Source organism: Colius striatus, chromosome 6 (genome assembly GCF_028858725.1).
Source record: "Colius striatus isolate bColStr4 chromosome 6, bColStr4.1.hap1, whole genome shotgun sequence".
Classification (NCBI taxonomy): Eukaryota; Metazoa; Chordata; class Aves; order Coliiformes; family Coliidae; genus Colius; species Colius striatus.
The window spans coordinates 12,820,915-12,846,471 of NC_084764.1; the positions used below are offsets into that span (position 1 = coordinate 12,820,915).

Sequence of the window (25,557 nt, forward strand, 5' to 3'; positions counted from 1 at the left end):
AATGGTGACAGCAAGGACAGTGCATGGAGTTCTAAGTTGCATATGATGGATCAGTTACATCTGTTTTTCTGAGTACTGTGATGACTGTTCTAAGGCACTATGCACAGGAATAAATTTAAGCAGTCTCCTGCAAGTGAAGAAAGGTCGTGTTAATCAGTACTGCTGCTATAATTAAAATCCCTAGAGTTTGTATTGAATGTTGGTTTTTGTTGCTGGAGTTGGGGATTGTGGTTTTTTTTAATGAATGTGAAAGTGGTGGTACAGTATTACTTCTAAACTCAGTATCTTCTCTCTGACATTGGTTGGTACCTTCAAAGTGCATATATATACTGGCATTTTCCCTCATGCCCCTTCCCATCCAAAATTCCCTCCCAGCCACCCTTGATTTAGATACTTCTTGTCCACAAAGTTTCTTAAAAATGTTATATAAAGCACATTAATCATCACTGTTCTCAACCAGTCTCAATCTGAAATCCTATTTCTTACACTAGTGTTTTGTTCTGACAGATAAGATCAAAAGAAAAATTCTTGATTTCAGAATAGAGTAAAAAAAATTGTCAGGAGTGTTTGTGATTCCAGTCTTGCTCTATTGAGTGTCCTGAATAGATGATTATCTGTAACGTAAAAATGCTGAGGTGACTTGTTTTAACTTTCAGACAATGACTTATTTTAGTGTTCTAATTTCTGTGATTAGAAGTGTCATCTACAAAAAAAAATAGGATTCTATATATAAACAATAACAATAGGCTGAAATATTAGGTAACTGTTAATTTAGCACACCTTTATTTTAGGTTTAAACAAAATACATCTGTCACAAGTGTGATCACATCCAAGACTAAATCTGTGGATATAAGTCTTTATACTTCTAGCCAGGGTACCAGAATATGGACTTATTTTATGAAGTAGCATAGAGTTTTTTTAATTTGTCATGAGAAAATAGTATTTAATGTAATTTTGAAAATTTGAAAGTTGGAATACTGCCATCTTGCTTACGATTTTGCAGTAAGTCTTTGATTTAATTCATCACCATGTAGTATGACAACTATGTCAGGACGTAGGGATATTGAGGGAGAGGATTCCTGTCTTTTTGATCTTTCCTTACCATGTTTTTCCTCGGCATTCTTGTTGCCTGGTGGAAGCAAGAAATTCAGGCTTACTTTGTCCTACACAGCAGACATCACAGTGACTCATAGCAGCTTGGAGTAGCTAACTCCCTCCTGAGCCTTGTAGTCTAGCTTGATGTGTGGGAAACCAAATGGACATAACAAGGAACGCGTGTGTGAGGCTGACTAGGCCTGTTAGGGTAGAAGTAAAAGAAGTTAGTGTATATATGTATATACATATAATCCTGGAGCAGGTTTTTTTCATGCCTTTTATGATATCTTGTGTAGTCATAGTCTTGTCATGCCGAAAACATGAATCTGGAGTTGTAAAATTTTAATTAAAAGGATAATATTGTGATGTTTTGGCATGTTATACTTTCTTAATCCCTTAATTTCTCTATTGCTATAGAGCAAGTGACTATGTTTTCAACTGGCTCTCTCTAATTAGCACAAGCTACTTACATGGTTCTCTAGAGAAACTGGAACTTCTTTGAAGTGTGTCAGTCTAGAATAGCTATAGTCCAGAAACTCTATAGTACATTTCACCATTTATATCATGGAAGGATAAAAAATGGGTATTTTGATTTAGTTATAAGTTTATTCCATGATACTCTTTCCCATCTAATCAAAGACACTTCTGTGCATAAAGACACTCTGATGCTAAAGTTCTGTTCTTTGTTTTCATTAAGTTTCTTTTTCCTCCATAATTCTCAGAGAGATTTCTTCCTTTGTTTTAAGCATTGAATCTGATAGAAGTGTAGATGTGTCAGCTATTATGTACCATGAAAATATCTAGGCAGGTGGAAGAGACAAATTCATAACTACTAAGAGAACTCATCTGTGATACCAGGTTACAAGGAATCCACATATAATGAATCTGATGAGATTCATGCTTCACATGAGTATGTCAGCACTTTTAGCCTCAGACATCCAAGAAGAGTCTAGACATGAGTTCAGCTGCTTATAATACTACTTCTCCACATTAAGATGATACAGATATTCAGATCCTGAGATTCCATTAAAAATGCATTTTTAGCCATTAGGATCAAGGTATTCCTCATATATAAAACAAAGAGAGATTAGTCTTCTGCTTAAGCAAAACAGAAATTTAAAAGTGGTAAGAAAGTACTTGACATTCCTCGTGGAGAAAATGTTTTTAAAAGAATTAGGTTGAAAAGTTAATCCATTTAGTGCTTTTTTTTTTTTTTATTACATATTTTCTTGTTAACTCAAATGTTTATATTTAACATTTAAAAACCCTCATCTCTCACAGTCTGTCTATTCATCATCCTTAAATCTGCAGTGAGGTTATGCTGTCTTTATGGTGCCTAAATTTCTATAACAATTTTCAGGGTAAATAAGAAAATCAGGAGATGACCAAGAAAGCTCTTATTAAACAAAACATTCTTAAGTAAATGATGAATGAAATACGAAATAATGACAGAGGTTTATTACCAGACTCAAATATATTAAAGCCTTGATCCCCTATGCTCTGGGTTCCAAGCGAGAAAATCACTTTGTAGTCATAATGTAAATGCAGAGAATAACCAGTTTATGTGAGAGAAAGAGAGGCACAATGGTCTGAACAAATGACGAGAGATAAGAACAGGATTTAGTATCTTTTTTTAACATAAACTTCCTTTGTGGTCTTGAACAATTTGCTTTTGTCTCTAAAAAAGACATAATGCTTGATGTTGTTGGTGTCTTGTGAAGTTGTAACAGTGGCTGCTAATAGTAAGTTTCATCTTAATTTTTTTTTTTAAAAAGACCTTTAAAAAAAGTTAGTTTATTTGACTTCAGTGTGATATTTGGTGTTTAGTTCTGCGATTCTATTTTAAATTTTTATGTAATGAATTAGAAAAAGCAAGACTACAGCAAGCAGGATATTATGCATTGGTTGAAGAGAGTGTTTTTGTGATTTGATGGTCACTGATCAGTTTGATATGACCTCAAAGTGCAGATGGGCTGCAAAAAGATTTTGTACATTTTACTACATTTGTTGTGCAATGTGACGGGTGTATTTGGCCATGTTATGTCAGTGTTTCATATTCTGAACAAATACACTAGCTTGTTATTGCTACAAACCAGATTTTTGTAGCTGTATTATATTCCTTGAGACTAACAATGGCATTTTCTCCCATTACTTATGCCAACTAAAGCTATAATTTTATAGATTTTAGATATATTTGGTATAAGGCTGCCCATTTTCCATCATCTCAGATAAATGGATTATGCATGTGCTGATCAATGCAGCATCCACTTTTCCAAATATCTTGAAGTCCTATCTGTTAAGATTTATGTTGAAAAAGTACACATATAAAAAAATGCTAAAAAAAAAGCAAGCAACAAAAACTTCTTTGCTTTTCTCTCCCCACCTCAGGTGATAGCATCATTCATATTGTGCCTCTTAATTTAGGAACTAAGAACTTGTTAATGCAGAAGCTGTGTTGTTAAGATGCTTTTGTTCCATTTTTAGCCCTTTTGCTGCCTTCTAGATAAGTTTTGTGAAGTTGTAAAACCTTTCTGAACTTTAGTTTACCCATCTTTAAAATTGGGTTAAGAATCTTGACCTAATTTTCAAGCCAAATTCAGGGGTTTTTTTCTGTTTATAGACTGTTAACATTAGATAGAAATGCATAACGGAAAGTCTACTGACTTCCTAAAATTAAAGCTGCAAACAAGTAACACGTACAGCATGATAACTGTGCCTAAGTGATAAAATGTTATGCTTTTCTACATATACACTGAGAATTACATTATTACCAGGTGAGGGTGAGGAAGAGTTGTGCTTCACTAAAAATACCTGTTCAATAAAAATACCTGCTTTATTTATGCATACCTTTGGAAGAAGTGTAGTAGTTTTATAAGACCTATTGTTTTTCAGTCTGGATGTATCCATTGCAGGAAATATATGATAAGGACATATTTTACAGTGTACAAAGCCATATCTGGATGCAAACATCTGTGTAGCCATAGATATCAGCATGCTTAAGAATTCATATACAGAACAACTTTAGTCTATTCAAATTAGAAACTTATTTTTTAAACAACATTTTTCCTAGTGAGAAAATTAATCTATTAACTGAATACAATGCAAGCCAGTTCTGTGAATTATTTCTTTAACTGTCATTTTAATTTTGAATTGTAGGCAGTACTATGGGTCCTATCAATATGGCTATTGCAAAGGCTCAAAACAGTCACAAGATCTTACGAGATGATTCTGTTTATGTGACTGAAACACAATGAAAGATCAATTGTGTACAGCACAAGAAGAATGACTGTATTTTATTTCCATGGTTCTATTTAAAAATATATGAGGCCTTTTGTACAGCAGAAATGCCTCTGAATTTTATTGAATTCACTTACATGTTCCTCAGTCTCACTGTTCACATGATCTGAAGTTGGCCCATCCAAACAGAACGTGAGAGGTTTACATACTAGTCTAAATGAAACCCTGAGTCTGAACACCTTGACACTTTCTAAAATTTTGCATTAGGTTAGAATTGGTTTTGGGGGAATTTTTAGTTAAATTTGCTATCATCCTGACCAAGTTCATCTCCTCTGCTGTAGCACAGACATGTACTTGTAGCTGTAAAAAAAAATCCCAACCCTATGTATTGTCCATACAAGTTTGTATGTATCCATGTTTTATGTTTGTCAGCAGTTCTAGAGAATATATTGGGGAAGTGGTGTGCCCATGTGTGTGAATATGTAGTGTGCCTACACTCATCCACATGCCCACCCACATTTTAATGGATATATACTTTTACTGCATGTAAGGTATACGTGCATTCTTGATGTATGCTTACTGTATATAGTATACAGTGATTGCAAAGGTGTTATAAATCTAGAATTATTACTTTGCATTTTAAATTTGTGCTAGATTAAGTAGATAGTCTGCAACTCATCAAGGAAGTTCTGTGACAAATTTGTTCCTCCTGTTTGCTGATAAAGTGTTACTTTTTATATTGCATTGATGAGTGTGATCCTGTAATAGATTGGTTTTGTAAATAGGAAGTATAGTGCTTATTGAGAAAGAAATCATGTTGAACCTCCCCAGCAGTGGTAGCTCTAATGTTGCCTTCCTGAGAGGGTAAAAATGACAAACTAAACTATTAATTTCTGGTATCTGTTGAACAAACTGCAGCTCACAGGACAGGAAAGGTCAAGTAGATAAGTTACTCAGGTGACTGCTTCTGAGTAGTGTTTTATACCGTTTTGCAGACAGAAAGAGTAAGAGCTATTTCCTTCATTTCCATAACACAGAATCAAGCAGTTACTGGTTTTTCCTTCAGGAGACTGCATTTCTGTGGGTATCTGTACTGATTTTGGCTGAGATGGAGTTGGTTTTCTTTCCAGTGGCTGATGTAGGGTTATATTTTTGATTTGTGCTGAGAATGGCGTTGATAACACAGGAATGTTTTGGTTATTGCTGAGCAGGGCTTGCACAGCATTGAGACCTTTCTGCTTCTCATTCTGTCCTATCAGCGAGGAGGCTGGGGGGCTCAAGAAGCTGGGAGAGAGTATGGCCAGGGCAATGAGTATGGTGAAGGTATTTCATTTTCGGTAATAGGTTAACTCTTATATCTCCTGTATTATCTCAATATCCATACAATATTTAAGTACCAGACTATTGACTTGTTAGATCTGTTTATTCTCCATCTATCAACCTTCCTCACATCTTCCATATTTTCCCTGTACCAGAATCTTTAAAGTACTGAAAAATCACTGAGTTTTTAAGCTTGGAGTGTTTTTCTTTCCCTTAAAAGCATTTAAAAAAAAAATAAGTTGAAGTGAAGGATGTCTGCTCATTTCCCAGTTTGAGGAACTGACATCCTTATATATAGTATGTAAAAGAGTTCAGGTTCAATGAGAAGTAACAAATGAGGACATATAGGAGTAGCTGAAATAGAGTGATGGATAAAGGATTTTAATAATGCGTCAAAACTACATTCAGTGTTGTTTTAGCCAATCCCCTGTCCCTAAAAAGAACTAATTCTAATAAATTCTAAAAAACTAATTCTGATAAACTAATGCTAATAAATTTTAATTTCCTACTTCTAAAAACATGCCTAAATGCAAAACTTTTTCAAATTGGTATGCAAAAAATTTAAGGAAGTCTATCTGACAATTTTTTATGAACCTAAGCTTTGGACTTTCACTGAATAATTATCTTGCAAAAAAAGCTTAAGTCACAATTTTCCTACTTAAAATATTGTTCTCCTGTAGCATTTCAAACAAATGACTGTATTTCTCCCAGTACTACTACTATGTGAAAATTATGCTTTATAAACAGAATTCCAAGACTGAACAAGTAACATTTTTTTGAAGGTTGTTCATGACTATGTTTATTGGAAGAAAAGCCTGAACATTTGCGGCTTTTCAGGACTGTAGCCTGCAAGATCCTGGACGGTTGCATCAATGTACTAGTAAAAATAAGTATATAAAAAAGCAAAAGGTGTAGCTGTGGTGAGTAGATTCCCTTACGACACCTAGTGGTTAAAGAGGAAAACTCCGTAGGGAAATAATGGAGTAGGAAAGAAAGACTGATGTAAAAGAGAATATTGAAATTGATGGGACCAAGGGATACCAAAGAGGGAGAAAAGTTAAAGAAACCCTTGCTATTTTGAAATTTAATGAATCAGCTCAATTAAAAGTTAATGATTCCTTTATGCTACAGGGTGTGATACGTCTCAAGAGAGGTAGATTGCACTGAAGTTTTCCATCTTTTGTTCTCAAATTACTTTTAAATGGTGTTAATATATTTTTGCATATTTCCACATACTGAGTTTAATCATGAGACTTTTACAAAGATGAATGTACAGACCAGAAGTGTCTATAGAGGTCATTTATCTTCAAAGCTTCTATTTTTTACATCAAGTTTTGAGATCATGGCAAAGAAGTTTCCTAAATTGCTTATGTAAAGTTTGAGGAGTAACTCATCTATTTGAAATGTGTGTTATGGAGATTTCTGTGGGAAAGATTTTCATATGCTATTTTAAATTGTTCAAGTGAGGGAAATAGTCTTATTGGCAAAGAAAGAAAGGTAATTTTTGCACAGCACAGTTTTGAACACAAATAGAATAATACTGAATAATATTTGTGTATCTATACTTGCTTTATGAAACAGTTTTGGAGAATGAAGAGTGGCATTCAAAATGTTGTGACCCATTATATTCAGCATTCCTGTTGCTGCTACGGGCAACATCACCAGGCTGCCTGCATGGATCACTCAGTCCACCCCTGCTGAGGGGACAAGATCACTACATACACAGTATGGATGATGCTTTATTCCAACTAATTGTTTACACCATCTGCTAACACAAGCACCTCCTTTCACTCCACCCCGTGCTCACCTCTTCTGTACCCTCCACCTCTCACATTACAACCCGAGATCTTCCAGTCGCCTACAACATCTCCCCCTCCCTAAGCTCGATAACTCCAGCATCCTGTGGCAAGGGCTGATACATAACATGTCTACCCAGCACACGTGCTAGCTGAGCCAATTGTCGGAAGATATAAACAGGTGCTGATTGTGTTCCACTTCACTGCCCAATCTTGACAATAGTTGAGTGACCCCAGATGGATCTGTGTCACAGCGAGCACTCCGAAGAACACGTCAACCTGCAAAAGAGACTCAGTAGACCATTAGACTCTCTGGTCATATTTGTTTTGCCAGGTCCCACTGCTGGGTTCCCTCCTTTTCTACAGAAGCATACCCTTGGCCCAGTCATCTAAGCTTCCACCCTGATTCCCGCTCCCCAGTGTTGATTTGCCATAATTTAACTGCTGGTAATTTATCTACTGCTACTGGTTCTTGCTCCCTAAAGCGTGCTTGTGCCAGTATGGGTCCTGACCCTTGAACAAGAGGATGTACAGACAGCGCATTAAAATATCATGTTGCCTGTCAGGGGGAATTCTATGTCCCATGCTCTCCCCCTCCCTAAGATGGTTGAGCTGTACTTTAAGAGTAGCGTGAGCATGTTCAACGATCGCCTGTCCCTGGCTATTGTGAGGGATACCGTGCACCAATTTAATCTGCCAGGTTCGACAGAATTCTTGTCTCACATGGGAGGTGTAACAAGGCCCATTGTCAGTTTTGATTTGTTCAGGACATCCTAGGACGGCTATACATTGTAGCCAGTGCCTGATGCAGGGTGCACTGTGGCTTGGCGCATGGGGGTAGCTAATATGTAACCACTGCAGGTGTCAATGGTGACATGGAGGTGATGGTTGGGAGGAAAGGGCTCGTAAATTGTGACATCCATTTGCCAGATCTGATTTGGGAGCAACCCTCAGGGATTAACTCTGGCTTCCCATGGTAGCGCCGAAGCACACTGAGGGCAAGCAGCAACTATCTGCTTTGCCACTCGGAGAGGGATCTTGGTCTGATGATGTAGAGCCCGCGCTCCACAACACAAAAAGGCATGTAGCTGTCTGGCCACTGGGAAATCCTCTTGGGCAGAGATAGGCCATACATGTGTCACTGCTTCGTCCACCTTTTGGTTACCTTCGGTGAAAGCCCCCGGAATATTGATGTGACTGTTGATTATTACAATAGAGTAGGGGGCAGCACAAGTTTGTAAAGCATTCAATATGAGGTCCGCTACACTGGTAGACACAAATGGCTTGTGCACATTGTCGAACTAGTTCAGTGACGAATCTTGAGTCGGTGACGATATTGAGTTGCGTTGAATGCCATGCCTCCAGGGCAAGGGTGACAGCCTTGGTCTCTAGATATTGCACCGATTTTGTGGTGTCAGTATGCAAGATTTTCTCCCATCTGTCTCCCTGTTTCCACACCACTGCTGCTGTGTTGGTCTTTGATGAGGTATCTGTAAATGTCTGTCTTTACAGTCCCACACAACTCCTTCACAACCTTTATTTCTAGGGGACCCCATTCATATCTGCCCCTATCGGTCACTGAATCATAGAATCATAGAATGTTAGGGATTGGAAGGGACCCCCAGAGATCACCCAGTCCACCCCCCCTACCCCGCAGAAGCAGGTTCACCCAGACCAGGTCACATAGGAACATGCCCAGACGGGTCCTTGATGACCTCCAAGGGAGCAGGCTCCACAATCCCCTGCCGGGAAGCCTGCTCCACTGTTCCATCACCCTCACAGTAAAACAGTTTGGTTTGGATGGGGTTTTTTTGTTTTGTTTTTTTGGGTTTTTTCTGTGGGTTTTTTGTTTGTTTGTTTTTGGGGGGGGGGGTTGTGGTTTTTTTTTGTTTTGGGGTTTTTTTAGGTCATAACTCAAATTTTACTAACAAGCATCAGACTTTTATAATCAGTAGCAAAGCTAGCATGCTTACACTACTTCTAATTGGTCCTTTCTCTAAAAGCCAGCTGCGCTTTCTGCAATAAGCCTTGGGGTTTCACGTACTGCTTCAGCCTCCTCCTTGCTTGAGCTTGTTATCATGTAGGCATTCTTTCTTTTTCTTTTCTCACAGAGTGGCTCAAGGACAATCCGCACATTAGTTCTCAAAGCATGGGTTGTTCACTGTTACCAGGCCATGGCCTTTTTCACACAGAAATTCCTCCACAATTCCCCCTTTTTCTTTTTGAGCAACCCATGCCCTGGTAAGCTTCTTTTTATACACTGAAAAAAAAAAGCACAGCTGACAAACAAAATTATTACACTGGTGCTAAAAGTAAAAATCTATAGCAGCTCTATTTTGCAAGGTTGCATGTCTGATACTACTTATATCACTAATCAAGCCTTCTAGTGTTATTGAGGTTTGATTACTTTTTTTGCTAAGCCAGCATCCTAATTTGGGTAGCTGAGTTAATAAAGCAGATACTCCTACACCTGGAGCAAATATACTAGTTGCTATTATTGCTGAAGGAGACCAAAGGTAACATGGTCATCACATTCGCTAGTAAATGCATGCACAATTCGTTTTGGACGACGATGTTTCCAAATCATTGTGTGATTAGGCATCAAGATCGTCAGTCATCCCAAACTGCACAGTCCCCCTTGTGATCTCAAGGGTATTCCAGGCCATGCCTGGTCCCCACAAATCAGAAAAATTCCCTTTGGTAACTGTATAGGCACAAGACTAGACCTGGATCTTTTTGGTGAAGTATAATTGCACCAAGATGTCGTGTTCTTATACACACCCAGGATGGGATCCACATTCTGTCTAAAATTTTTTTGTATTGCCGGTAAAATTAAACATAACACAAAAATCCATCTTTATAGATCCCAATAATTCTAACTCCTGTGGCTCTGTTGTCATTGTTGGCAACCATGAAATGATCGAATCCCAGTTGTCAACTTTACCATTACCCTTAACTAAGGGATTTGTTTTTAATGCATTTGGTACAGGCCATTGTGCCACATCTCATGGAACTCCCACCGAACAGGTAGAAAAAGGATTATCTGGAGTGGCCATTGATAAACGTGTTGTAGACTGATTGGTTGCTTTGGCCAGTGTTACCCACATGTTTTGCTTGGGTTGTTGAAATTGCCTAAAACCATTTACCACAATCATTAGAAGCATCAACAGTGTGACAAAATCCATTTTTTACTCCTGATCAAAAAAAAAAATCCTTCACCAATGAGTCCAAAACACAAACCACTTTTTACAAACCTTTTTCACCTTTTTTTTAATATGTCACTGATTCTCAATGCCAAAATGTTCTGTTCTTCCAAGTTCCATTCCTGACACCTTAGAAAGTTTCCACTGTAAGAAAACCACTATTCATCATCACATTTATAGCAAAATGCATGACATCACGGCCAACAGTTTTTACACTCGTTGAGGCAACGAATTGAGGATGGCAAGGACGAGCCCAGCGGTCCATGAGGGCTGGGGCCGGTGGTGTGGGCGTGCGGGGTGGGGGGCACTCCGGAGAAACTTAACGGCCGGGACGGGGGGGGGGGGGGGGGGTCTGGCTCACTCCGTGCCGTCCCCGGCGCCGGCGCCGCAGTCGGTATTACTCTCTCCTGTGTTTTCTTTTTCTTTGTCTCCCCTCGCGTGCCCGATGGTGCGCACTCTATCTCGGGGTCGCGGCCCCCCCCCATCCCCTGCGCCGCACCCCCGCCCGACTTCACCCGCTCGGCATTCCCCGCCCGCATCCTCTGCAACTCATCCCAGGGGTAACCCGGCGGGCTGGACTCGATTGGGAAGCAGCTCTCCCGCGCGGGTCTCTGCTCCGGGGCCGCACCCCTCACTCTCCTCCTCTCTGTCAAGTCCATCACATTCCGCGCCCCCACACAGTGACGGACCCGTCTGCGCCCCCAGACTCTCCACTTCCACGCTCGTTTGAGCCCCCTGATCGCCACAAACTCTCTCCTCTGTCTGCGCTTTCCGCCTCTCCCCCTGTATAGCTTTCTGCACCGGCAACCAGAACTGTTTCTCCTCTTCTGTGGGAGACAGAGTCCTCTTAATCTCCCCCCACGCTTTAAGATACCGATCCATCCCCTTGGTCCCCGGGTTGTGGGAGCTGAAAATACTGACTGAGGCATACTGACTAAAAATTTAATAAAGACTACAGAAGTTCTGTAGAAACTGTTTTCAGAATTGTAGCTTACATTACCTCAGTCTCAGTTGCTGTCATTGCATTAAAGGGAATGGAATTTTGCAAAGTTAAGACTTGAGGTCTGACTGCTGGAACATCACATATTCCCCTCTTATCTGTGAGCAAATTCCAGGTAAACATAAGTCATTTAGGGAAAACATAGAGTTTTGAATGACAGCACTGTCCAGGAGGTGAAAAATCTTGGATTCTGTGGTTTGTTTGGGGTTTTTTTGAGCTTCTTGCCCTACCTTTCCCATCTAACAGATAATCAGAGATAATCTAATATGCCTAATAATTGGGGTCATTATAACCTGACAGTGCTTATTCTAAAAATTGGTGAAGCAGACTATAGGTATAGTAAAAGTTGAGCTCAAAGACCTCTTTCCAAGTTAGGAGATTGTGGTCTTTCATTGTGAGGTGTATCTTATACAAAACAGAGGTAACAGCTGAATTAGGCAAAAAAGACAGGATGAAGTGAGTTAATAAGTAATGAGAAACATTGTAGGGGCATAGTTTTACTGATTTGAATAAATACTGCATATAAAAAACAGGAACAGAAGCTTTTCATACAAGAACTAGATTTTTCTTGTTTACTGTTTTAGTGCTAGTCACTTTGGCAAGATTAAAGGGATGATAACTTTTCAGTTTTATTTAACCTGGAAACACAAAACAAGAACAAAGAAATACAATAAAACCCAATTGAAAACTGTGTAAGGGCTAATTAGATGCTAGTTGATAATACCATTACAAATTAATTTATCTTCTGAAGGAAAAGGAAATTTACTTGTGCTTTGAGAAAGGGAGCTAATACCTGATTCGTGTAAGTTAATTTCAGATATAGCTTCTGCTGTGTCTTTCTGCTTTCTCTTGCTCAGTTTTCTGTCCCACCAAAAGTAAGACATTCAGAGCCCTGGCCATTTTGAGATTTCACCTGAAGCTTAACAAACATTGTGTACAAAGTCTAGTGACTTGGAAACTCCTTTTAAGCAGCTGTTTTGACTTACCAAATTCTTATTGACTGTGTGATAACTAAATGAAGCTGATTTGGAACACAACTTATTTTAAAAGAGGTTTTTCTGATAGTATTTCTTCTTTTTCTACAATGACTTATCAATTCTGTAATTGTCTGCAAGTGCTAAATGAATGAGGCATGTTTCAAAGCATTTCTATTTTTCCATGTATGGGGCAATGAGGGAAAGTGACACTTTTGGGAGGGTTTTGTAGCATTTTAGTTGAAGACTAGTTTCATATTGGTGTCATGAAGGTGGTAAACGTGTGTATTTTGATAAATAGGCTGCTTTTTTTGAAAACGAAGTTTAATAGTCTATAATATACATAAAGCACTCTGAAATTTCAGTCTGCCTTTTTTGCTTAAACACCTATTTGAATAAACTTTGATAAAGACATTCTCAAATGATGAAATACCATCTTCCTAGTGGTTAAAACAGCATTTATGAAGAGCAAGAAGGGTTTCTGAGTCCTCCTTTTAGTGTCATGTATTGCCTCCATATGTCTAGCCTGTTTTCTTCTTTATTTCTTGAAGAAACTGTCACTGTACTATGTATGAGTGATTATTATTTATTTATTTATTACACAGTTTCCTGTTCTCACGCTTTTCAAGCAATTACTGTTTAGCAGTCTGCTGAGTTAAAGTTTCTAAGGATTAAGATTGGTTTGGGTTTTTTTTTTTTAATCTTTTTTTTGTAGTTTAGTTATGAACATAATTTGATTTTATTGGCAAATATTCAATGTGATTATTTTACAAGACTTATAAACACACCTTATGACTAGGATAAACTCTTGATGTATTATATCGCTGAAGAATAAGTTAGTCCTTAATTCCACTGTGAAAGACCATTTAGATGATGATGCAAGTGGACATCATATTAGAAGAAATAAATCCAAATGACTGTGAAGCCTTTTGAAGTTTTATAATGAGAGTTCACTTGTGTTTATTAGTTATGTGAATACTTCACAGGAAATAAGACAGTATCCAGACATTGTAACATTAATTGAAGTAGCTTAGATTGGAATTTGTGTGTATTTCCCTGCATGTACTACTAATGATCTCAGGGTACGTTGTTACGTACGTTGTTAATGTTGCCCATAGAAACTATTATTCAGTGGACTTGTGAAGAGTCTGATCTGACGGACTTTTCTCTTCTTCACAATTCAGTTGCTAGCACTTCTCATTTCTCTCACTCAAAATGGGCCGTATCTTACAGGACCCTGGTGCTGGTGTGTAGGGCCTCAAAACACTGAAGTATTTAGAGCTACAGGCCACTTAACAAGATTTACTGCCTGCTTGGAGTAAATAAGCAAAGTATTTCATTTGCCTATCCCATAAAAATATCTTTTTCCCCTTCTTTCCAATGGAACAAATCGGTAAACAACACCTTAGAATTGTTGATGGAATCAAAAAAGAAAATCCTACTACTCATCTCTACCCCAAAAAGCTTCAGAATTCTGGCCTAATCAACTTCTTGACCACAGTAAGCAATATTTACTGATCATACAGATTTGTTTCAGATTTTGAAGGTCCTCTGAACTTGTAACTAAAAATATTAGGGGTATGATTATTTGAGAATTCTGTATGTTTTAAAGAAGTTAACTCAAAATAAGCCCTTCATTCAGTATCCTTAAGACCTTAATATTCTCACTCAGCTTTCACTGTAGAAACTATAGACCTAAACAGGCCAACAGAAGTTACAAGTGTAATTGTACATGGAGATAAAGTTTATCCTAGAAGGATAAACACTAAAGCTGAATAGCTGGGGCTCTAAATATTGATGGACTCATTCATGTTCAGATATCCAAATTGCCAACATATTTGAAAATAATGAAGCAGACTGATACTAAATCTGGAAGTTAGCTTAGGATGAATGTTACGAGGTTTGCACTGATTCTGTTTTTGCAATGTTCAATGCTAAAATACTTGTTCAAAGTCAGATAAAATACTATTCATAGTTAATTTTCCCTGCAGTTGTGTGTAGGGAGAACCAATCAGTATGATTGTAAGTAAAGTTACAATGATTTCTCATATTGACTAAATCTATGACTGGCATAACAGAAACAGGACATTAGTGTAGTTGACTGCAGAAACTGTGGTTGGTTTTGCTTTTTTTTTCCCCCAAGTACCTTATAAAGACACACAGTTGAGCAAGGAAATTTCGAATTTATGTGTTACTACCAAGTTAAATTTAATAAGCTCATAATTAGAGAAAAGGCAAGACAAAAAAACAAAGACTTTATTGAAATAAAAACCTAATGACATAACAAGCTCACATCCAGAATAAATAACAATATTTTTATATCTATAAATTGGTGAATTATAGTTTTACTTCAGGGCAAAAAATGAGAAAAATTATCGGAGTAAAAAACTGCCACCCAGTGGAAGTGGCTAGTTTTACATTTTCTCAGTCTCCTTCAGTGAAGATTTCCAATAATTCTTGTGACCAGAATGTATAATACATGTACTCATTATGGAAATTACTCCCAGTTTTATAGTTTTCATCATAATTATGTTCATCTATACTAGATAATACTGTTTCTAACAAACAATACAAAAAAATCCCCAAATATGGTCTTGCAAGAGATAACATTTAATATACAGTGAATATTGAAATATGTATATGGAGCTAAAGTTAAAAAATGTCCTTATTCAAATTTAGCATTCTCCCATCAGACTGATTGGGTTTTTTTAAGGAGATTTAAAAAATTAAAGTTGAAAAAAATCTAAGATTGAGGGAAGTCAAAGAAAACCTAAAATATAGAACTATTAAGATCTGCACTTGAGGAATAAAAATCCTTGATACATATAGAGAATAATGGTCTCTGATCTGATCATTAGTCTTTAAAAATAAGAGCTTGATCGTAAAATAGATCTTGGGAAACGTTAGCTCAGTGCTTGCTAGTGATCAAAAAACAAATGAAGCACTAGCAAGTGGTAGGAATTAGTAGGAAAGAAATCAAAGATATAGGAAAGGGAAGATAAATTACTCTAGATCATCATAATGCCACTGTGTAAATGTGCACATATTGAATTACATGGTAATCTGTAGTTTGTCAACTCAGAGAGGGTACAGTAGAACTGTAGAGGGTTCAGGGAAGGATGAACTTTGGTCAACAATATAGAACATGTTCTAATGAGTAAAGCCTATGCAGACTAATATTCTTTCAACTGGACAGGACAGGAATTGGAAGCATCAAATTAACCTAACAAGTGAAGATTCAAAATAAACAAAAGGGGCTTTACTTAATGTGCAATTATTACTTTGGTGCAAGAATGACTGCTTGCAGGAGTTTTAAAATCAGCAATGAACATTCATGGAAGAGGAATTCACTTGTAAATCCAAATATGCAAACAACTTTTCTGGTTTAGGAAGTTCTTGAATTTAACATTTAACCTACTTTTTGACTACTGAGACAGGATGCCAGGTTAGCTGATATCAACAGAGATATAATTTTTTTAACTGATTTTTTTTTTCACAGTCATACCAATCTGCACTGTGGCAGTTCTGTTTATCTCTTCAGAGGCCTGTAGAAATAAGAACAAAAACAGACTTTGTATTTGTAGTGGGTCTGGGATGGTAGTGATTTTCCACAGCAGCTCTTGCAGTTCTGTGCTTACTGTTGGTATCAATGTTGTGACTACTGCTTGCACAGCATCAGGGCTGTCCCTCCAGCATCCTTCCCCCACCTTCACCTTCACCAATAGCTGTGGGTGGGCACAATCTTGGGAGGGACCATGGCCAGAGCAGCTGGCCCAGGCTGACCAAGGAGATATTCTGTACCATATGACATCAGCTCAGTAATGTAAACTGGGGGAGAGGAGCAGGAAGGGAAGGAAAGATTCATTTCTGGCCTTCCAAAAGCAACTGCTACGTGTACCTGAGGCCCTGCTTGTCGGGAGGTGGCCGGACATCGCTGCTGATGGGAAGTAGAGAGTAACAGCTTTATCTGCTTTTTGCTTCGCTTCCAGCACGTGCAGCTTTGCTGTTTCTTTATTAAACTATTTTTATCTCAACCCACGAGACTCCGATCTTATTTTCTCCCCTTCCCTGGCTTGCTTAGGAGGTGGGGGATAGAGTCGTGTGGTGGGCACCTGGCATCCAGCCAGGGTCAAACTACCACAGTATTATGCCCCCAAACCTATGTAAAATAGGAATATGTGACATGAAATCCCAAAGTAAGATGTTTTTGCTTAATTCACTGCACTTTGGAGTTTCTTCTGGAAACTGAATCGTTTTCTCGGAAGAACTTAGCTGCTTTTTACCAGCATTCTGCTGCTTTGAGCTTATCTTCCCAAACTACATATTTTCTTTTACTTATGCAGTTATTCTTTCCCATATTATGCCTTAGTGAAGTTTTTCTAACTGGAGGTACCTTCATTGGGTAATAGCTATTCCCCTGAAACTGATCTGGATACAACCTGAATCTTGGAAAAGTGACTTCAACTAGCCCATAAGCACCTCTTTGTCCTGCTTTTATGTGTAGACACAATTTTTGTAGTTTAGTGTTGGTGTAAGATGCACATTGGATGCAAAATACATATGACAAATCCTAGAGGCAGAGAGCATGTATTCTTGCACTGTCATACCACTGCATATCTTTAGTTTTCACTGAGGCCTCTATCCAGCCTCCCATGTACTTTGCTAAATTTCATGGTACTTAAAATCAATATGTTTTAGTGAACCATTTTCCATGAACCTGGTATTTTAAAATACTTTACTAACTTCCAACAGATGTAACAGATATTTGTGTTTAAGACTTTATAATGTGTATCTACTTTATCTCACTATCTTAGAAAAACATCCAGTTTCATGAAAGCTTGCTTTAGCTGCAGTGTTTTATTATTATTAACCAAAGGAAGCATCAAGTTCTATAACTAAAGAATGAGTAAAGAAATCCATCATATATTAATTTTTTCTTAAATATTAAATATGTTGTCTCAGAAGAATGGAAAAAGAAACAAATTAGAAGCAGTAAACAAAAACAAAGAGTTAGAGGTGATTGGAGCAGAATCTATGCAGTGAGATTTTTTCTTTTTTCTTGTTCACCTAATGTAAAGGACCAAGTTTTTTGTTTTCTCAGTAATGAAGTCTTAATTTACTTGTGGTCATTTTTCAGGATAGGAGCACTTACTATCTGATTTGTATCTGATTTATTTGTTTCAAAAGCCCTTTAGAGTAATATCTGCATTAGGGATAGCTAACTCACTTATGCCCTACAGCCACTGTCTTGCCAGCAGACTGTTTGGAGACCAGGCAAACACAACAGGATGTCTGTACAATCAGCCTTCTGTTACCCAGTGTAATCAAAGACTTTAAAACCTCAGAAAATACAACACCCCTAACATTACACAAACTAAATGATGTGCTGACATGGAATACAGTAAAAATTCACCTTGTGACACAAGACCATCTATAAGGAATGGTATAAAGAAGCAGCATCCAGACTCTTTTCAGTGGTGAAACACAGCCAAATTTCAGGAAATGGTTTCTCACTGTAAAGGTGACTGAGGACTGGCAGAGGTTGCCCAGAGAGGGTGAAGAGGATGGATATTCCTGGAAGCATTCAAAACATGCCTGGAGATAGACCTAGGCAACCAGCTTTAGGGGAGGGGTTCGACTAGAAGACTTCCAGAGGTCTTTTCCAGCTTTATCTCTTCTGTGTTTCTGTGATTAGAAGCTCTACTTCTGCATCAGCATCAGGAAGTGGGAGGTCATACGATTCAGTTGCAACCTTATATCTCAGCTGGCTCTGACAACTATCCACATATGTTCATGCATCTGAACAAATCAGGCTGAGTGAATTACAATGGTTATGTGAGAATCAGGCTGACTACACACAGAAAAGTATCAGATTTCTTAAACCCTGGCATAGTTAATTTGTAACCTAGACAACTCAGTGATAATTTAGAGGTAACAGTATTTGTGGATTGTCTCTGTAGTCTAGATGGATCACTTTTTGTGAGTTAAATGGCATTTAAGAACCCAGTATTTATAGTTTGTTTTCTGTTATATTGTGAATATATATATATGTGTGTATATATAGTATATAACTGTTAAAGTTATAGTTTGCTTTCTGTTCAGTTCCTGCCATTAACATGTCATAATTTACTGTTGTGATTTTAACGTTCTAAGCAGCATCCCAACACTACTGCATAATTAAATATCCTGTTGTCAATGTGTTCAAAACTGATTTTTGGAATTATATGGATGTGATTATTCTTGATAGTCAAATTCGGAATTGTTTTAATAATTCAGATTACCATCTCTGTGTGCAGAATATTTTCTTGGGATGCTAACTATCCATGGAGACTTATATCAGTTAAGGTATACCAGTTAAGATGACTTCACGGAAAAAATATAAAAGGAATGGACATGAGTTGGTTTATATTGTACAAAACTATAGTTGTGATACGATTTGACTTTCATTGTAATTTCTTATACTCAGAAATAAATGTTCACTTCAGAAGAATTCAGAAGTACTTTGCTGGGTGTCAGCTTTTTCCAAATAGTTTCTTCTCTTCAAAAAAAAAAAGAATCTTGTGCTGTGGAATGTCAGTTTACTGCGTAGTAGACAATTAATAGTGTTACAGTATATCAATTTATGATACACTTGCTTTTATGCAGTGGCAGTGTTTTAAGTAATGAATTAGGTTTATTAATTATTATAATCTAGTACTTTCTAAGAATATTTTGAGGAACAAGCAAACCATAAAGACCTATTACTCATTATTTTACCTCTGCTTTAGAACTAGGAATAAACAAAGCAATCTCTAGAATTTGAGCTTTCAGCTAGAAAAAGTAGTGAAAGAAACGTGTCAAGTGTCACAAAAATTGCATATACTTATTTTTTTAAAGTTCTTTAACATTTTATGCTGTTAAGTTTCATCCATGGGGATTCTTCCATCATCCTGACTGCACAAACATTTGTGTCATGATAAGAAAATAAACAAGTTTTGGAAATGGTTAGACATGGTGAAAAATCTGCATTTGATGTCAGTGCATGTCCATGTTAGCATATGTGGACTATGACTCTGTTAACCAAATCCCAAAGAATGTTAAGCATTGGACAATCCAATGTAAAAGTAGATCTTTTGTTAAGATAGATCTGTAAGTCTGTATCCTTCTGTTAGACAAACCAAGAAGTGATTGTTAGCAGAGTTTTCAGTCTGTGGTTTGCTTCAGTTGTCATGTGACCTTAAAGAGCTAAACTTTAAGTCAGGATATTCATAAGGTTCATGCCCTGTAAACTGAGTAAGATCTTAGCTAGCTGAGGTGCCAGAGGGGTCACAGCTTCTTCTGGGGACCTGAGGCCACTACTTCATTAACTCCTGTTTAGCTGAATGAATAAGCAGAGCCTGTGTCCAGAGGGAATAGCAAACAGTCAAAGGAATTAACAATGGAAAATCTAAAAGCCCGTAGACCTAATTGGTTGTGAATCCAGCAGAGCAATCAGGCAATTTTTGTATGCTGGAAATCTCTAAGCAGAGACTTCTTGTAGAAGATGGAGTAGTTGAGATAGATGCTATTACAGTTGGAATTACTGAAATTTTTTCTTTTGCATCTTGTAAAATATCAATCCCTTTTCCTTTTGATTTTGTGTGTCAATTCAGCTGCTTGCATGTAGCTTCACCTGCATTTAAAAAAAAATAGCTTTGCATTGAAAGCTTCACCATCATACACATTTCAGGATTATGACCAGGTTATCTTTCCTTTCGTCTTTCCTTCATGTGCTCTTAAGAAAAAAATGAAAGGTGAGGAAAAAAAGAAAATAAAATTAAAAAGCACCTGAACACTGCAATATTTTAATGATCTTGGTCCATGCTTTGGTGTTTTAATGCTGTTTTGTTGTATCTACTATTCTAAGGACCGTACAAACCCCTTAGTATTGACAGTAAAATTTAAAATCTTTGAACTTTTAAAAATCCTTGTTTAAACTAGATTTTATTTCTTTTTTTAGTTAAGGAAGCAGAAGAACTGGGAACTAGACAGGGAACTGAAAGTACACTTTTGGATTAATATTTATTTGGAAGCAGATAAAAGTGGGGTTTTGATGGTCTAAGAATGAACTCCAGTTGATTGTTTAGGAGGACTGTAGCTTCTGGGCCAATGTCTTACAGAAGACACTCTCCTCTTAAATAATTACACAGCTATAGTGAAAGGTCTCCTCTGTCTTCCTCTGGCCAAATGTAGCCATGGTATGGATTGAGGGAAACCATAGTATGAGACCCAGATTCTAGAGGTCCATTCAATACATCTACACGTTAATATTTCAGCCATCACTAAACCTGTGTAATCAATGCCCAGCCTCCTCATTTTTTCATTGCTGATTTAAGTTTATCTGGCTAAAGTTTCATATTTTCAATTTTGTTACACTTTTTGGTTTTGTTCCATTTTCACTAAATGGAAGAGATGTTTAGTACCTTGTGAAGGTACTTAAGTCCTGTAATTAGTCTTCGTCTGATAGAATTTAGACAAAGAATTCTGTGTATGTCTTCCTGTTGGGTACTTTTCCAAGCCTTCATTTATATTTCTTATTTCTCTTTTATCCAATTTGCTAGTGCATAGTAATTATTCTTTACAGTTCAGTTTAAATAGTTGTATTTAATGCATGTTCTTTTTTAGAGTTAAGGGGGGGGGGGTGTATGCATGTGTATGTCATAATACCCTATCAGCTCTACATTTATCTGAAAAGCTAAGCAGAACTAAAATTTTCTCATGATATTTCCCCTTGTTTTCCCTTCTCAGAATGGAAGATTTGTTTGGTTTACCCTCTGTCTCAGAAACACTATAGAAAATCTGGTTGTCTGGTCTTAGAAAATAATACTAATTACTGTGTTCAGATTTTCTTTTCCATTACCATTGTAAAAAGTCTTTTATTTGAGAGCCTACTTCTGCATTCTGGACCCAGTGGTGTTGTACAAAGTATACTATGCTGGAGATGGCACATAGTTTTCTGACTGATGGAATGTACATTATTTTATTTTTACAGAGTACCAAGCTGCCATTTTGCACTTAAAGAGAGAACACAAAGAAGAAATTGAAACATTAAAGGTATACTTTTTTTTTTTTCTTTCCCAGACTAGTGCATTTTTCAGATTTAGGTACTGCAAGCACATACTTTCCATCAAATATTAAGAATTCAATTGCTTCTTTATAAAAGTTGTTTTGAGTTGATTTACATCTTGGTTAAAATTAATCTAGTTAAAATCCATACATGTGTTCCTATATGATGGCAAAAAGCAATTTTACATATTTTCCCTTTGTAATACTCTAACTCAGCAGTGCAGTACTTTTACATTTGCTTTTTATATTAAAGCACTGGAATTTAACCAGTCACACTTTCTTAGTGAAACACACTTCTGTAGAAGCAGTTTTCTACAATTTTAAACTGAAAAATCAGCATAGTAGTTCTGTTTGTGAGACTTAGAAACTTTGTATTGAATGTTCTTTGTTGATGATTGGTTTTGTAAGTGTAAACTTGACCAATGTTCTGATTGACAAAATCAGAAATGACACAGTTTTTTTATTATTAAAAAAAGAACTTAAATGACAGTATAATTTAAAGTGAATACGCTGAGCAGTCCCAGTTTAAAGTAAAATTAACATCATCTTCCTTTTCTCAACAATTACAATATATTCTTAAGCATAACTGTACTATGTTCTAATACAGATTCATACGCTAAATCCCTAGTATCAAGTCATCAAGTATATAACAGCCCATATTGTCTTTATCTTCATTAAGGCAAACAAATAGACTGGAAAAACCCCAAATTTACTAATATAGGGAGTCTCATAATCCAGTATATTGATACATCGACCATGTTCCTAGGCAGATCACATATAGCAATCATTTGACTGGTGCGAGTATAGTATTTGCATTACTCAAAGTATTTATATCTCTGTCTGCACAGAGACCAGGACATAATGAACATAAAATTTATGAAGCTGAGAAAGATTCATGAGGTCTTTGAGTAGACAGAGGTAGAATGATGGTGGCAGCTTGTGAAGTGGACAGGACAGGCAAAGAGTCTGGTTTATGCAGCTTCTCTTAAAATTCAGCACAGGATATACAAGCTAGCATTAAGCATATGTGAAAGTAATGTACAACAAATATTACCAATAATTAACTCTTACAAAGATTACTGTATTTCCCCCACATAAGAACAGCTGATGTATGCAAGGGGGATTTATTCTTTTGGACAAGCTGGTTCAGAGAATATATAGTCTCTGTGGGAAAGAAAAATGCATTTGTGCATCTCCAGAAACCCTGGAAACAGTAGAGGCAGAGGAGGCAGGTGTTGGCAGGCATTTGTGAAAAATTGCACATTTTTTCAATTTCATCTTTCATTAGAATAATGTTTATTTTGCACATAGATTAATCTGTTTGCTCCTCATAATTTAGAATTATATAAACATTCCCTTTTAAATCAGACTTTTAAAAAATCAGGATTATTTTCTTTTTCCTCAAATACCCACATATGATAATGATTAATTATGTTTATATCTTGTCTAGTCATAAAGAAATCATGAGTGGATTGTTTCCAGAAAAGTAAAATTGTGATGTAACCTTCAGCAGCATAAAATCTCACCATTTTAAATATAATTAGAAATGAACGAAAATGCAAATATTTGTTGTTCATAATTGGTAGAAGACTTATGCACTCCTTGCAGCAATGTCCTAGAGATCATGTTTTCTTATACTGCATGCATTTGGTGACTATTTTTATGCGTGGTACTGGTAGTAATATATTACTTTGCAGTTTCAAAGGCAAGCCAGAAAAAAATGATACAAATGTTTTGTGGGCCTTTTAGCTAAGAGCAGTGAAGTGTAAGTTCTACATCATGATAATCAGAAAAATAATTGATTATGAATGTATACTTATTGTTGCTTCTATTACCACTGTCTTCATGCCTTTTCCTTAAAAGAATGCAGCTTGGTTTTTGGACCTCAGCCCAGCCTGATGTTAGGCATCAGGTTCATAAAAGATGTGTAGTGACTAAATTACTGAGAAATGTTGCCCTAATGTACCATTTCCAGCAATTAGTGTTTTAAGGGTTCCTGAAACAGTCTGCACACAGGTTATGGTTTGTAGTACCGATGAATAAATTACACTATCACATGCTTCTGGGACTTCTGAAGGCTATGCAATCTGAGTAGCATTCTTGTTCTTTTTCTGTATGTTCTTGACAATGAATTCGTTGTACTAGAATGTGACCCATCATAGATGAATCCTTTTTGTTTGTACAATTGCTCTGGTGCTCTTTATTTCTATAAACATGTAGAATGCAGTGTGAAAATTTCTATATAGTGTCAGTCTAGTAATCTAAAAAACATTTAGGCTGTAAAGATTTACTTCCACTGTGCTTAATACGTCTTGTGTCCAAAGATCAACACAAACTTACTCATTTTGTGAAGAGAACGTAAAATCTTATTGCAGCATGTTATTTTTTTTATAGTGTGTGAAATCTGACAGTCAGATGCAGCTACATGGTCCTGCTGCTTTGGTAAATCATAAATTGTTAGTTCCTTGTGTCCCTGATGTTCAAATATTTTGAAGAACAAAATATTTTTCTCTGCATCTCTAGTGTTAATTTTTATTATTTTGTCTTTAATTTCAAAGATATTTTTCCTGGGTTTTGTGTCCAGTTCTGGGCTCCTCAGCTCAAGAGGGACAGGGAAGTGCTGGAGAGAGTCCAGCCAGGGCCACCAAGATGATCAGGGGTATGGAACAACTTTCATATGAGGAAAGGCTGTGGGAAGTGGGGCTGTTTAGTCTGGAGGAGATTGAGGGGAGATCTTATTAACATTTATAAATATCTAAAGGGTGGGTGTCAGGAGGTTGGGACATCCCTTTTTTCTATAGTAGAATGTAACAGGACAAGGGGTAATGGGATGAAGCTGGAACACAAAAAGTTCCACTTAAACATAAGAAAAAACTATTTCACTGTGAGAGTGAGGGAGCAGTGGCACAGGCTGCCCAGAGGGGTTGTGGAGTCTGCTTCCTTGGAGGTCTTCAAGACCTACCTGGTTCCTATGCAACCTGATCTAGGTGAACCTGCTTCTTCAGGGGGGTTGGACTAAATGATCTCTAAAGGTCCCTTCCAACCCCTACCATTCTATGATTCTATGATTTATGTAAAAAATATTGCTTTTCTCTGAAATCATTTCAGTATGAATTCAATCCATATTATTTAAATATAACAGCCAAGGGATATTATTTTTGTTCATTCTTTGTGTTACTATCATTTTCACTGGCAGAAATGGAATACAGTAGAGAAGGCTAGGCATTGCCTATATACTCGTTTTCTTGTGACTTTTTGTTATTTGAAATGAAAGAAACACTTAAAATAATTTTTTTAAAAAGGATCAGTACATACTGCTGTACATACAGAACTTCACATTGTAAAATTTTATATGGGAACATAGAGAGAAGTAAAACTGTGTTGTTATGTAATGCAATAATTTCTTGCATTTTATTCTTTAAAGGTCTAACAGAAAAACAATGTTAATTATCCCAGCTATTGGAAATGCTTGGCTTAATGCTTGCATACTCTGTACTGAAAGAACCTACAGACAGAAAATTCTCTGAACAGGCTCTTTTGCAAACAGATTCAAATCCCATACCTTGTATTTATAAAGAAGTTTGAGCATCATATATTCTCTGTAAAAAAGTAGGAGTAAGACCCGTATTCTTTGTTATTCTTTGTTAATCTTAAGGCTCTCTGGCAGATATATATAGAGAAAAGTTCTCAAAAATTTATTAAGCTATCCTCTGAAGGTGAAAAAGATATTTTTACAATAGAAAGTGTCTTATCATTCTGTACTGTCTCTTTTGAAAGTTATTTTTTCTTGACATTTTGAATGAAATTCCTTATGAATTTTTATTCTTTCAGATTTGTTATTCCTGTGT

The 25,557-nt window shown here is 36.8% G+C and overlaps 1 protein-coding gene across 2 annotated transcripts in view; it reads left to right on the forward strand.

Annotated features, from left to right (window-relative positions):
• FMN1 (formin 1) overlaps positions 1-25,557 on the forward strand; it is a 132,344-nt gene that overhangs the window by 5,629 nt on the left and 101,158 nt on the right. For both annotated transcript variants that reach the window (XM_061998578.1, XM_061998579.1), the window contains exon 3: positions 21,636-21,697. In XM_061998578.1, coding sequence (XP_061854562.1) covers positions 21,636-21,697 — 62 coding nt within the window. The remainder of the gene's footprint in view (positions 1-21,635; positions 21,698-25,557) is intronic.